General features: G+C 46.7%; 1 protein-coding gene across 1 annotated transcript in view; it reads left to right on the top strand.

The window, feature by feature from the left end:
* The first annotated feature begins 540 nt into the window (after positions 1–540).
* LOC101873525 (neural-cadherin-like) overlaps positions 541–15,354 on the top strand; it is a 52,869-nt gene continuing 38,055 nt past the window's right edge. Inside the window, exons 1-5 of the mRNA XM_034060693.1 lie at positions 541–1,570; positions 11,003–11,197; positions 11,662–11,887; positions 13,178–13,382; positions 13,771–13,882. Of these exons, the coding sequence (XP_033916584.1) occupies positions 541–1,570; positions 11,003–11,197; positions 11,662–11,887; positions 13,178–13,382; positions 13,771–13,882 (1,768 nt within the window). The remainder of the gene's footprint in view (positions 1,571–11,002; positions 11,198–11,661; positions 11,888–13,177; positions 13,383–13,770; positions 13,883–15,354) is intronic.

The raw sequence follows: 15,354 nt of genomic DNA, 5'->3' as shown, positions 1-15,354 counted from the left end.
GTTGGCTTTCTAAGCTGCAAGCACGTGCTACTGGCTCATGCTGAGCTTCTCCCCAGCCAACACATCAATGTCCTTCTCCACCCAGCCTGTGTTTGTGCTTGGGATTGCCCCGACCCACATGCAGGACCTTGCACTTTGCATTGTTGTACTTCATGAGGCTGGCGTTGGCCCACCTCTCCAACCTGTCATGATCCCTCTGGATGGCATTCCTTTCCTCCAGCGTACCAACCGATCCACACAGCTTGGTGTCATCGGCAAACGTGCTCAGGGCACACTCAATCCCACTGCCCGTGTCGCTGACAAAGGTGTTGAACAGCGCCAGTCCCAATAAACACGAAAGGCAAACTCTGAAATGGAGCAGATGGGCTTTCCCCGGGATTGCCGCCCACGTCGCCACGAGCTAGGCGGTCCCTCCCTGTCCCCGCCTATGGCTCTGCCGGCCATGGGGCGGGACGGGTTCACACGTGTGTGCGGCGGGATCGCGGATCAGTGCGCTCCGTGGGGTGCTCCTCTCCGCACAGCTTCGCGCTGCTCGGCGGGATGGTCCGGGGCGGCTGCGGGCGGCTCCCGGTCCTACGGCTGCTGGTGCTGGTGCTGCCGCTGCTGTGCTGGGCGGCGGGGCCGGGGCGCGGCGGCGCTCCCCGGCTGCTCCGCTTCTCCGGGCAGGTGCCCGAGAACAGCCCGGCGGGGACGCCGGTGCGGGGCTTGCGGGTGCCGCTGCGGCAGCTGCTGGGCCCCGGGGAGCCCGCCGGGGAGTGGGCGCTGGAGGGCGGCGGAGCCTCCCGCTTCTTCCTGCAGCGGCGGGCGGGCGGCGGGCGGGGGCTGCTGCTGCTCCGCACGGCCGAGCGCCTGGACCGGGAGGCGCAGCCCGAGTACGGGCTCCGGCTGCGGCGGCGGGCGGGACGGTGCCCGCGGCAGGCGCTGCTTCGGGTCCGGATCTTGGACCGCAACGACCACCGGCCGCGCCTGACCCCGGCGCGGCCGCGGGAGGTGGAGGAGCTGGCCCCGCTGGGCACGGAGGTGGCTCGGCTCCGCGCCTCCGACGGCGACGAGGGCGCCAACGCGCGTCTCACGTACGGGCCCTGGCCGCCGGGCGCCGGCAGCCGCCTGCTCTTCGTGGTGCCCCGCAGCGGGCAGGTGCTGACCGTGGGCTCGCTGCTGGGGCTGCGCCGCCTGCGCCTCTGCGTCGCTGCTCACGACCACGGCCGGCCGCGGCCTCTACGCAGCCCTGCGCGGTGCCTGCGCCTCGCCGTGCGCGGCCGGCGGGCGGAGAGCGGCGGCGGCTCGAAGCGGCGGTGGGCGCGTTCGCTGCCGCTGCCCGAGCGGCCGCAGGGACCCGGCTCTCGGCGCTACACGGCCCGGCTGCCCCCCGGGGCTCGGGTGGGTGACACCGTCTTCACAGTCCCGCGGAGCGGCGACCGGGCAGCGGGCGGCTGGTTCGAGCTGGCTTCGCCCGGCGCAACTCCCGTGGCGGTCGACAGGACGTCAGGGCGGCTCTACCTGCGGCGGGAGCTGCGAGCCGGAGGCCGGGCGGAGGTGCTCGTCAAGGTGCACCGCGGTGGCGGCGGCGGCGGCGAAAGAGGTAGAGGAACCAGACTGGCCGAGCCTGGTGGCGGGGATGGGGCCGCATCTCCCTTGGGTTAAGGCTGGTGGGGATGGAGCATCCCCCCCTGGAGGGGGGACGCTGAGCGGGCATGGCCGTAACGCTTGTCACCCGAGGAGGTGCGGCAGCGGTGAGATGGGGGGAGCCGCGGCGGCTGCGGGAGCTGCCCCCAGGCTGGGCTGGGTGGTGTGGGGATGTGCCGGCTCTTCTCCGGTCCCACCTGCTGATATTCCGCCTCCTGACTTCAGAGCAGCAGGTGAAAACGTGCTTCAGTTTTGTTGTCTCGTAAGAATTCTTGTCACAGCAGGTTTGTAGGACCAGGAGAATTTTCTCATGAATTAACAAGCAGCTAAAGTTTGTTGAAGAAGGGGGCACAGCACAACAGACAGCCAGTTTTATCGCAGGGGGAGTTACCAGAGGGCCTGTTATTTTTAACGTGGTCCTCCATCACTTGGTCAGGGAGAGGTGCCACTGCCCTGGGAGTGGTCGCTTAAAGGTCTTCAGAGACAGCCCATGGTGCTTGGACACCCTTCTGCGACTGGAACAATACTGGAGGTCAGATACAGCATTGGCAAAGTGGTGCACAGGAAGGAAAAGAAGAGTTTGCAAAAGAAATGTCAATGAGCTTATAACAAACAAAACCCAAAGACTATGTGAATTTGGAATCCTAGGAGTTGGTGTATGGTTGATGTAAAGCCTCAATACTACAACAGCTTGTGTACCGTATGTGGTTCTCCTAATGACACAGTCAAGTGAATGGCTAGACTTGTCAAGTTTCTTACACTGTGTTAAGCCTGAAGTGTGTTACAGCTACAAGTGCTATCCTTTCCATCTGTTACTTCTATCTTACTCAGAGCAGTTTTATTGTGTTTGTAACTGTAGCTCAGGTCTCTGACAATGATACAGGTTATCATGCTTCTTGTTGGGGTTTCTTTGATTTTTTCCTTATATGTTCACAACTTCACTACAGAGGGAATGTTTACAAGTTCCTGTAAGTGGTTTTTACAGTCTGATGCTCAGGAAATGCGAAACAGAGCTGGGAGGAAAGCAGATGTGTGGAAGCGTGCTGGGTCTGTGATCTTTGCCGCTGTGCACCGTGTGCAGTCTGAGAATCCCAGAACTGCCTGCTGAGAAACATATTCTTGCAGGAGTGGGCTGTGTTGTACAAGTGAGAAACGTTAAACATAATAAAACCACCACACAGTATTTCTAGGTACCAACTTTAAACCCACCACCTGAGGTTGAAGTAGAACTCATTCAAGGTAAAGATGAAGATGGAAAGGTGATGTGTTGCTTGACCATTTTGCTTATTTGTAATAAAAGCAAATAACATTGTGAGCAGTGTTGTACAGCTGGTCAGTCGTGTTGTCCTCTCCAGTCTGGTGCTGTACAGCATGTTTTTACCATCGTCTATGCACTGATAATGTATTGACAAGAGATGAGCCTCAGGGAGAAAGGAATTCGATGATCAAGTGGGACAAGGTCATTTAGACACTCCTTTAAACTACTTTGAAAATCAAAACTATCTCATAACTTTGTACAGTAATGAATTTGATATCTTTTTCTGGCTGCTTAATTTACAGGAAGATGATGAAATGGTAGGAAGCTTTGAGCATCCATTTTTTTAGCTGAAGAAAACCAGTGAACTGTCTAAACCCAAACAGAACTAGCTTTAGTCTGCTCCTCATTTCTCATCATGCCTCTTACTAAATATAATTAACAGTGGGGCACATAGTAATCAATGTCGTGGAACATGTGCCAAACAATCTTCTCATTAACTGAAAAACAAAACTATTGGACCCTTATTAATTGCCATCACTTATGTAAGTTGTGAATGGACTTGGAGGTTTCACAGATGCTGCTTCTCCAATGAAGTGTGTGCCTTCTTTTTCTTGTTATTTTTCAAGAAAAGCAAAGCTTTTGTGGCACTTCAGATTAGTAATATATATATACAGATATATATATAATATATATATATATATACAAGGAGGTCAGATAGTAACTTAGAGCACTGTTTCTTGCAGCAGTAGCCCTAGGAAGACAAGGTATTCATGCACATGGTTGAAATAACGAAATAAACTGAGTGTAGGATATGACAACCTCATGAATCTTATCTGCTGCTCAGTAGTACTCTTAGCAGTGATGTGTATGGGGCTGTGCCTGTTTTGTGGGGACTCTGTAGCTGGCACTGTGATTATGCAGTTCTTCTCCCACTGAATATACTCAGTTCATTGACAGTGCATAGCAAAGAGGTTTGAACAACTTCTGTTGTCTTGTTTCCCTACAGAGAGCAGTTAACATCTTCCTTAGAAATCTGGCAAATTGCCTCCATGTCTGAAAGCTTTGCTGTTCTGGGCTCTGCATTAGTCTTGGGATTGGGACCTGGCTCTCAGACAACAATCTTATACAAACATAAGATCACACACTTGCCATTTTCTCATTCAAATTTCATTTTGGGATGTTTAACATTCTGGAAACACTGACCACACCATAAGACCAGCATGAGCCTGAGTGTGGAATGGCTGGTGTGGTGGGGAAGGGTTGAAAGGCTGTAGCTCCCTTTCCCTCCAAGCCTGCCTACAAGCACCTATGTAGGTTCTCGTGCTTGGTACTGACTTACACAAGGTGGGACATGTGCAGTTGCAGGACTCAGAAGAGTCCTTTCTGGTGCTGGCAATACCTATTGGTGCACACTGTAGGAGCTTTACGTTTAGGGCTTCATCTGCCATGTTTCAGAAAGTGAAGGAACACAGTTTTTTACCTCTTGTCTTTGATTCGAGCAGACTTTCAGCTCTGTTTTGTTATTTCTTTTAATCTTAAAAGACCGCCACAAAGGGCTTATACAGCACACAGTGTGTTGACTTAGAACAGTGAGAAATGCTGTGCAGGACCTTCCATGGTCCTGCACACATCAACACTGCAGATAAAGCCCACATGCTATCAAACTGAATACATCTGTAGTAGGAAGTCATTCCATGATCTACGAAGGTTATTTTTCTTTAACAACAAGAGAGACTCAATAAAGCACGGCAAGACAAATCACTTCTCCTCCTGCATGTTTGCAGTGCTCTGAAGGGTAAGCTCGAGGCCAGCAACCCTTAAATTGGGGGTACCTCAAGGTGTCACAGTGAGGTAAACTCCAGTAGTTACTTTGACTTAAATGAATAAAATGGTTGCAAGGCTGTTTAGTATTTTCATGTTTTGGAAGTGAGAGGGATCTCTCATTCCCTGTTCTCTTTCAGGTAGGATAACAGCTGCTTACCATTGCAACTGAATTCCAAGGAGAGAGATCTTAAATCTGACTGAGGCAGCTGTAGCATAACACTGTTCCTCAGCTGTAGTGTCTTCTGGTAGAATATGATCAGTATTGAACCCTTATGACTCACTGGAAGCAAACTGCATTTTAAAGAGACATCAATTTGATAGGTGGATCACTTGGTGGATAAAGAACTGGCTGGATGGCTGCATGCAAAGAGTTATGGTCAATGGCTCAATGTCCAGCTGGAGAACAGGAACAAGAGGTTCAGGGATCAGTGTTGGGACAGGTCTTGTTCAACATCTTTGTCAGTGACATGGACAGTGGGATTGAGTGTGCCCTCAGCAAGTTTGCTGATGACACCAAGCTGTGTGGTTCGGTTGATACAATGGAGGAAAGGAATGCCATCCAGAGGGACCTGGACACGCTTGTGAGGTGGGCTGATGCCAACCTCATGAAGTTTAAATATGACAAGTGCAAGGTCTTACACCTGGGTCAGAGCAATCCCAGGCACAGCTACAGGTTGGGCAGAGATTCAGAGCAGCCCTGTGGAGAAGGCCGTATCCTGGGCTGCATCAAACAGAGCGTGACCAGCAGGGTGAAGGAGGTGATCCTGCCCTTCTACTCTGCTCTTGTGAGACCTCACTTGGAGTATTGTGTGCAGTTCTGGTGTCCTCAACATAAAAAGGACATGGAACTGTTGGAACAAGTCCAGAGGAGGGCCACGAGGATGATTAGGGGACTGGAGCACCTCCCATATGAAGACAGGCTGAGAAAGTTGGGGCTGTTCAGCCTGGAGAAGAGAAGGCTGCGTGGAGACCTCATAGCAGCCTTCCAGTATCTGAAGGGGCCTACAAGGGTGCTGGTGAGGGACAATTCATTAGGGACTGTAGTGATAGGACAAGGGGTAATGGGTTAAAATTTAAACAAGGGAAGTTTAGACTGGACATAAGGAAGAAATTCTTTACTGTGAGGGTGGTGAGGCACTGGAATGTGTTGCCCAAGGAAATTGTGAATGCTCCATCCCTGGCAGAGTTCAAGGTCAGGTTGGACAGAGCCTTTGGTGACATGGTTTAGTGTGAGGTGTCCCTGCCCATGGCAGGGAGGTTAGAACCAGATGATCTTAAGGTCCTTTCCAACCCTAATGATTCTATAATTCTATGATTCTATGCCCAACACAAACTACTTTAAACTTAATAATTGCCATTCTAATGTGGATAAGGAGGTGCTGTATTGTGTGAGACAAGAGGAAGGTGGAGGTAGGAATTTGGAGCTTGAAAGGGTGTTGTGTCGGTGGATTTCTTTAATGATGCTACCCTTAATTTTAATTAATTTCATTATATTTTTCTTAAGAAAATTTTTAGGAATCCCCCTAGAATTTGTGACTATACAGTTTGAACCTCTTTTTTGTTGGCAGACAAGAGACCTTGCAGGCAGTTTCACTTTTGTGAGTGAAGTGCAGCCTTGTTTGTGTTACTGGGGTGTTTTGTACCATACAAACATCTATTTTCTCCATATGCTTTAACTGTCTTCTGAAATACAGAGCAGAGAGGGGAAGATGGAAGGTGGGGGGGTGGAAACAAACCCAAAAAAAAGCTCTCCTTCCTATCAACAATAAAAACTATGTGACCTGTGAAGAGAATCAACTTTTAAATGCCAAGGCTGTAGCTGTGTCTTGCTGCACTTTCCTTTTAAGGTTTGAGGCAAACACGCTACTTCTGTAATCACAGGTCTGAGCATGCTTCTGAGCCTTCCTCTGGATACATACAGAAGAAAGGAAACTGTTTAAAATCTAGAGGATGACACCACAGGCAGGCTTTTAAGGCTAGGACAGGATGATGCAGTTGCGGTAAAGGTATGATGAATGTTGGAGTCCTGTTCCTGTATCTGCCCAAAGCTGTTCCTGTGATGAATGGACAGGAGATGTCTTTGCTGCATAGGAAACGCCATGGGTGTCTCAGATACCCAGTGCAATGGAGGTACCACCTGTAGGTTTGGATTCACACAGAAAGTGGTAAATTGGCTGAGGTAGCTTTGCCACCAGTGCCTGCAGTAGTATCTGCAGTTGCCTGTTAGCCCCAGTTGTCCCACTGGGTAAGCCTACAGGTAGTTTTGAGGTAAGCAAGACCTTGTCTCCTAAAATCAGAGAAGTGGTGTATGTGTAGAAAACATGTCCAAGTGCTGGTGTGTATTAAGAAATATGCCATGAAAATAATGTGAAGTGATCTCTGCAGGCTGGTCTGTCAAGCTTGCTGGTTGTGGTTAACCAAGGAAGGAAAACTGAAACCCGCTGACATAGCTTTAGGCAGTTGGTACAGTCACATTGCCCAGCTGTTCTGTGGCTGTGGGCTGTTCATCCACAAGCTAATGTACTGGTCTGTGGGCTTTCAAGGGAGTAAACAGAGCTAACTGTGATGGTAAGGACATGGCCTTGCCTTGAAAACATGGCCCTCTCTACCTAGTCCAAGATGTGTCCAGCCAACGTGCTAGCATGTTACAAAGATATATGATACCCCTGAGCATTGCATCCAACTTTGGGAGTATTTGTGAGAAACCAAAGCTGTTGACAGAAACTTCACCCTCACAGTCTCTCGTCAGTGCTTGGGGTAGAGCTGAGCCATGAGCTCATGGCAGTGCACCAGCTGTGGTGAAACTGCCCCCATGCAACTTCTCTTAAGAGATCCAGAAAAAAGAAATTGATGAAGTTGATGCTTTAATTTTGGAAGGGGCACCTGTGCTGTGATTGCCCCACACTTCTCCCAGGAGGGATGGACTCTTTCCAGTGTGTGGTGCAGAAGCCAGATGCTTCATCCTGTTGATAGGCTTGTTCCACAGGCTATAGCAGATGATTTGTATTGACAAAATGGGTGAGCAGCAACACCACTGGGTGATGTTGCATTTTGATTTAATAGGATGCTGCAGTTGTGTCAGTGGAACAAAATAAAACACTATTGATTTCAGAGGCTTGATCTGTTAATGCCTTTGCAGTTACGACCGTTGAAAAAACAACGCATTCCTGGCAAAACCCCCTACTTTATCAAGACTGGTTTGAAGTGAATGAAATAGTATTCCACAGTATTTGATTGCCATGTGTCTATAACACCTTAAAATCCTTGAGTTTCTCATGCCTGGTGTGTGTGCAAAGAGGAGCTACTAGAATGGAAAAAGGTCTGTCCTGAATATTCTGAATAATGTGGGAAATAGGTGCTGTTTGACTGACCTCCTGTTAGTGTCCAGACAATGTTCAACACTTATTTTAGGGGTTTGGACTTGCTTTAAGATCTGATCTTTTCTTCCATTTACTCACTGCTAGAACTAGAGTTTTGATGTCTGATGCAGACAACCCAGGCTGTTTGTCAGCATGCTTGCAGACTGCTTTGGTTTAAGTTTCATTTGCTGGCATGGAGAGAGCAGCTTCAAGCCTGAGAAGCTGAAATAAAAGCTGAGGAGCTGAAGGAGTGAGCCAGTTCCCAGCTGCAGAAAGACATTCCACCTGGTAGCTGAAGTTTAGTACCAGCTGCTGCTGTTCCACAGCCCCCCAGGTTTGGCCTCATCCTATGTCTTTCCTTTCATGTGGTATTGGCTGTTTCTAGAGTGGCATTTACTCTTACCTTTAAGCAAAGAGCAAAGGAAAAACATAAGGGCTAAAGCATGTTTATGCTAGGAATTCCCTCTAGCTGCTGGGAACAAGTGGCATGTGAACATGTAAGCTCCAGAAATCAATGAGATGCAAAAGCTGAAGGGCAGGGGGATTAATGTGTGATGGAAAGGATTTAACAGTCTTGCTGGTACCATGCCCCTGTCTAGAGCCAAGCTTTGCTACAACAGAGTAATTGCTGGCAGGTATTTGTCTAGTCAGGTCTTAAAGATCACATTGATAAATGCTCTCTCACATCTCCAGACACTATCAAGTGCTCCATTATCCTTATAATTAAAAAATCGCTGAGGGATTTTCCCCCATCTCCCAACATCTAACACAAATACTTTCCTTGGGAATGAGAGTTTGCTCCTTTTTGCTTTATGTGGTAGGAACAGCTGGCTAACTTCACACACCAGTCCTGTGGCATCTTTTGGCACTGTCAGCACATCCCTAGCAATCCCCCAAAAATCTCCAAGTCTTTCCACATTTCTGGATATGTTCTGTGGTTGTGCTCTTTGCTCTTCTCTGGATGCTTGCCAGCTAGACCACGTCTTTCTTGAAGCTGAGTCCACAGAACTTCAGTTCACTGGCACAGGTTGCCTAGGGAGGCGGTGGAGTCCCTCTCCATGGAGGTATTCAAAAGCCATGTGGACATGGTCCTGAGCAACCAGCTCTAGGCAGCCCTGCTTGAGGAGGGACATGGTTCAGTGGTGGACTTGGCAGTGCTGGGTTTGTGATTGAACTGGTGGATCTTAAAGGTCTTTTCCAACCTAAATGATTTTATGGCTCTATTTCAATGCACATTTCAGAGAGGGAGAGGTGAAGTTTTTGTAAAAGTCAAGAAAATTATCATTAATTTGAACACCACAAATATTCCCCCTGATGTGTCCTCAAATCAGTGACATTTATTCCCTCATCTGTCTTTTTTAAAGCATAAAGCTTTGGTCTGGCTGACATTTGGTGGGTTTTACAATACTTACAGCAGGATTAACACCTTGCTATTAATTGGTATTTAACACTTGGGTCACCTGCATGAGACAATATTAACAGATTAGTCATATAATTATAATTCTTTTAAATCATTCTCTAGGTTTCACTAAATGGGAAAAATGCTGAATGCACAATTCATCTCTGCAGAAACTAAAACTTCCTGAATTAGACCAAAGACTGAACAAAAATATATTTAAATGCAGCATGTCCAGAGGTTTTCATTCTGTTACTTGGCCCCACCACAATGGCACTGTACATAGCTGGGTTACCAAAGATGTGTGTTTCTCAGCCCTCCCTCTTTGTGATGGATAAAATACTGATCACTACAGCTGCTCTTGTGAGCCACCAGCTCATGCTAAAGGTTTTGCCTTGTGTTACACTGAGCAATACTGTCAGTATGTTTAAGAAATGTTGCCGTGTGTGTCATGTTGGTTCTTTAGAAGACCAGAAACCAGGTAATCTATAAATTTCCTCCAGCTAAAGAAAGCCTTAATTTTTTTTAAATACTTAAAAAAAACCCACAACTCCTCAGTGAAGCCTTTTCCTTCCTGGGAATGATTACTTCTAGTACATTTGTCCAGCACATGTTTATCCTGTGGGCTAAGGCTGCTTATAAATACATGGCTTGTGTGTTGGCAGATGTCTCTGTCTGTGGGCAGTCTTATTTAGTAATGGATTTGTCTGGAATTTTTAGCATAGTTCTTGCCTTTGGTCCTGGTTTCGTCCATGTGCTGCTGTCCTTTTTCTGGGAATGCCCTTTCTGTATGAGATAATAGGTACACCTTGGTGGGTGTTTCTCTTGATGTAGCTCTCAACAGCTCTGCAGTTTGTGCTGTGCTTCCCCTGCCAGTACACAAGGCTTACTCTCTCCCTTCAGCTGCTGGCTGAGCTGCCCTTTCCCTTGCCTCTCCTACACAAGCAAAGACCAGGTTTTGCCTGGGAAGGGTTCCATTTCAAAAGACAGTATTTCACTCTTCTAGGATGCAAATAGATGGAATGTTGGGGGCAAAAAGGGGAAGCATGTCTGCCTTTCCTTCAATATCAAGTGGTTTGAGAAAACTAAACAAATGGGTGCTGGAGAAGGAAGAATTTTAGGGAGTTTTGATTTCTTAACTACTTCCACCAATTTTTAAGAGAACTGTTTTAATAAACCCTAAATCTGGTTTGGTTAAACTGGCAACATTTATGCTGAATGTATTGAAAATATAAAAGCCAAATTTCACCTGAGTCTGGATAAGTACACACTTAAAACTATGCTGTGTGTGATGACATAGTATTCCATATGCATAACTTATTATGAGATATTATTGAAAGCATGTTTAATTTGTTGTTAACGGGACTTAAAGCACCGTAAGCTGCCAAAGCCTGTGTCTGTACTGAATTTTTTGTGCACGAAATAAGATGAATGGGATGGGCAATTCAGTTTGTTTAGAGATACTCATGGAAAAGATCTTAAACATTCCCAACTGAAGTTTGTGAGCAAGCTCTCTAGAAATCCGTGCATCTTTTGCAGATAACGACTGGTACCTCTGCCATGTCACACTCCTTGCCCCAGAAGAGGAACTCCTGTCCTGGGGCATGTACCCATACCCCTACCTGGCACGTGTTGATCCAGATGCCCGAAAAGGCACTCTCATTTACCAGCTTGTCGCATATTACCCTAACAATGGAAACACCAGTGCTGGGATAACTTACTCACTCATTGCAGGTAGGTCTGTTCTGAAAAAAACATGATAACATTCTGTTAAGCGGCAGCTTTTTCTTAACAATTTCCCATTTTGTAATTTCATTGATAGATTTTTCCCTTGGGGAATCCTTAAACATACAGCAGGTATAGCAAGTAGAAACTGGAACTCTTTCAAATAAAACAGTCATGTGGATGGGAATCTTCCTTGCTGCCACTGTCTTTGCTTTACTTCTATTTTGAAATTGATTGCAGCCTTACTGTTAGCTTAATGCTCCATTTTTCACCCATCCTTGTCTCTTTTACACTTCACTGGTCAACAGAGCATGATGTGAGTGAAAGACAAGGTGCACAGTTGAGGAGTAAAAAAGAAGTGCCTGCAGAGACATAGGTAGAAGATTGGAGGATAGCTTACCTTAAAATGGTGGCGATGCAAACATTCTTGCTGTGGGGCATTTCTCAGATTGGCTTTGTGTATATATCAATAGGTGGTGAAGAGCGATTCCGAGTAGATAAGGATACTGGCATCATCATGACGACTGGGTTGCCTTTGACATGGAACAAGGAGTATGTGGTTACTGTGGAAGCCACTGATGAGTATGGCAACAAAAGCCCCTATGCTTCCATTTCCATCCTGGTGGGCTCCCGACCTCCGCAGTTCACTAACATGTCCTACAGTGTGTTTGTCCCTGAAAATACTCCAGCAGGAGAAAAGTAAGTTCTACTCTGTTGCGTGAGCTCCCTCCCTTCAGGCTGAGAGGAGCTTCACAGAGCACAGTAAAGTGATTTTTTGTGGTGTTGCTTCTCAGGGCTAGGCATATGTATTTGCTGTTACACTTTAAAAACAACCTGCTTTCTAAAATAAATTATGCCTTTTCTGGAGCCTGAGGATCTCCAGTGTGACACATGGTGTAGTCTGGGATGTGCAGTTCTACTGAGATTATTTCTTTAATGCTCTGGGGGTTTTATTGCATTGCATCATGAATGAAACCAGCCAAAACCCTTGGCTGTGCATCTTCTGGAGCACATTAGCTATAAATGAGTGCTTGAAAAATACTGTCCTTTCATTAACCAGATTTGGAGTTGTTTGTATCCTGTCTGACTTGCATTTAAATGTTTAGAAAGAGGGGTCATTGACAGACTCTTGAAATAGCAATGCTAGTGTGAAGTGCAAATAGATACAGCTAAATCTCCAAGGAGCTATTCTATTGCATGAAGAGTAGTTTAGCCAAGCCACAGCGGGGAGATGCTGCTGAGCTGCCTCAGGTTTTATTGTCACTGTTCAGTTGCTTGTGAACAGCACAGGCTTTTAAGGCACCTGCTGGTGGAGCAGCGGCTTTAAGAAGTAAGAAACCTCAAAATAAGCCAGTGAAGAAAAAAAAATTGCTGGAGATGTGCCACTTACTTCTTAAAAGAGACTGAATAAGGAGGAGGAGGAGGGAAACTTTTTTCCTTCCATGGATCTTTCACTGAGATAGGCTTAAAGCGTTGTCCAAGACTGGTGTGAGATGGAGCTTCAAAACATAAGTCATGGTACGGAGGCAGATATTCATTTCATGTGCTGCCAAGGTGGACAGCAGGATCTGGAAAGGCTCTGTGCTTTTTGGGTTTCCCATCCATCTCCAAACCTGTTCTGTTCCTGAATACACAGCTTAGAAAAAAATCAAAAGTATAGCAGCTCAGTTATCTCCGTAACTGAAGCTAAGCCAGTAACTGCTGCCAAGTATTTGGAAGGGTACAATAGGGAAGAAAAAGATGTCTTCATGTTAATGGGGGTTGAAATGGGTTCTTATTCCAGCCCTGCTATGTCAGTGGATCAGTTGGTGAGAGAAGGTAGGTGCTGAGAGAAGGTGAGCTCCCTGTAGCCAGGGATTCCCAGTCCGAATACAAAGCTGAGACCAACACTGAGAGTGAGCAGTTCAATTTCTTCATCCTCGGGGGACAGCTCAGGAGACAGCTTTGTTGTTGTTTTGAAGCAAAGGGTTATTCTCTCCTTCTTTACAGAGTAGCAGTTGTTGAGGCTGTTTCTTTCCAGAGCCAGCCTCTTTCATACACTCTACTGACGAACCCCAGCGGGCTCTTCAGGGTGAGGCAGGACAGTGGAGAGCTTAGCCTGACCCATCCTGTGGATTACGAGAGTGAGCACCACCTCTATCACCTCTTACTGAAAGCCATGGAAGTTGAGAGCTCCCTCAGCAGTGTGACTGAGGTAGGTGGATCCCTTCACTTCCTACCCACTGCCTCTACAATGTTCATTTCTCATCAGAAAGACACAGCCTAGGAGAGCTAGTGAGGATGCTCAGGAGAGGGGAGGCCTTATGGTACAGGCAGAAGGCTGGGCTTTGAACTGGGTTCAGATCTAGGCCCTGCAAAATACCTATTGTTATTCCTCTGGCTTTGTCTCACATCTGCTTGGAAGTGGAGGAGATAACACTTCTCTGTGTTACAGGAGCAGTATGAGAAAAAGTTTAGCATCAGAGGTGTAAGAATGGGGCAGCAGCAAAAGCAATGACTGCACAGGCAGTGTCCAGAATGAGGTGACCATTTTCCTAATGTGTAGAAACTAAAACCCCTCACAGCATGTCCTTTTGTCTCAGGTCATGGTCCATATCACCGATGAAAACGACTGTTACCCTGAATTCCAGCACTCCATTTACAGCAGAGACAACATTCTTGAAACCATTCCTGTGGGCACATCTCTACTGCAAGGTAAGGACCATCCCAGCACTTTTTGTTTCAGCCTTGCCACAGACTCGGTGGCTAGTTCTTGTTGCACATTCATGTTCTTACTGTGGGGAAGAGCTGTCTCTTCCACAGAGGGCACTGCCTTTGTAAGACAAGGATGGAAGCTTTCCTGAAGGTCTGTGTAGATGGTTTTAAGGTAACTTAGAAGTAGAGTTGTATCTTCAGTGAACATCACTGTGCTGTGCCCGAGGGAGGGATCCTGTAGTACACAAGAGCAGTTAGGCAGCTAACAGACAGTGACTTAAGGGATTAACATAGCTTGCTTTCTTTAAATCTTGTGGTTGTCTTTTAACTCAGCTTGTTCACCTTTTAGTGTCCTGGAAGCAGGTCCAACTAATTTTTCTTTTCTTAACGTGTTAAGAAAAATAAAGAAATTAGGGTTTTCGAAAGGGCAGCTGGTTTTGTCAAGTGTTAATGCTGTATAATTGACTTACAAAGTGTTAAAGGAAAAACCTTTGGAAAGATCATGAACTTTTGTATTTATGGTTACAGCTTTTCAGTCCTCATTCCAAGTTTGTTGTGTTTAATGTGGCCACATATCACTTGCACATAAACCCTGAGTGCACAGATGACATTTTTAGAGGCTGGAATAGTATCCTGTTGAAAGATCAGAGCTGTTGGAAATAATTTTAAGCCACAGACTTCAAGGTCACTCTTGAAATACTGTGGTTGCACAACTAAGGAGTGGACTTGGATGATGCTGCATCTCCTGTCTCAGTCTTCAGAGTCCAGCAGACAAGAAACAGAAGTCTGTTCTCTAACCTGTTTTATGGGTGTCAGTTAAATGTCTTCAGACATGTCTTGAGATCTGATGTAGTCTGTTGTGATGCGATACATACCACAAGTGTGTTCTGCCTACAACTGGGATAACCCTTACGGGCTCCCTGTCAGTATTCAAGCTGAAAGTAGGGGCAGGTACTGGGGTAGTAACAGGACCATGGGCTGAGACCTTAGCGGGGTGTTATGAACTGTGTGAGAAATCGGTAGTGCCAAGTCAAGACTTAGCAAAAATATACATGTCCAAGTTGTGTCTTTTGAAGACAACAGTGTATATTTCCTCAGTCTGAAGCTGAACATGTGCAGTTTGCAGTGGTGATAAGAAGCTTAGCTTCCTTTGCATAGACACAAGCTACTAAAAGGGCTGCAGGGACTGCTTTCTCTAACCACTTACCAAGAAAGTTCAGAGCTTGCTGCAGCTCATTTCTTGCCTCTTGGGAAGAAATAAGCTGATCAGAATGAACAATTCTAAAATTCCTAAGCATGTGAATTTTCTTAAAGGGATACTTTCCTCTTGGAGACTTGTAAAGCTGATCAAAAGTCTTCCAATTGTGGGGAAAAACATATTCCTCATGTCCAAAGCAAGCAGAACAGCAGAATGGCAAAGCTGTGCAATTGCACCCAGTTTGGTTGTCTTGCCATACAGGAAACATTTCAGG

Source organism: Melopsittacus undulatus, chromosome 1 (assembly GCF_012275295.1).
Source record: "Melopsittacus undulatus isolate bMelUnd1 chromosome 1, bMelUnd1.mat.Z, whole genome shotgun sequence".
NCBI classification, from domain to species: Eukaryota; Metazoa; Chordata; class Aves; order Psittaciformes; family Psittaculidae; genus Melopsittacus; species Melopsittacus undulatus.
The sequence above is the reverse complement of the archived record's forward strand: the minus strand, read 5'-3'. Positions and strand labels throughout refer to the sequence as shown.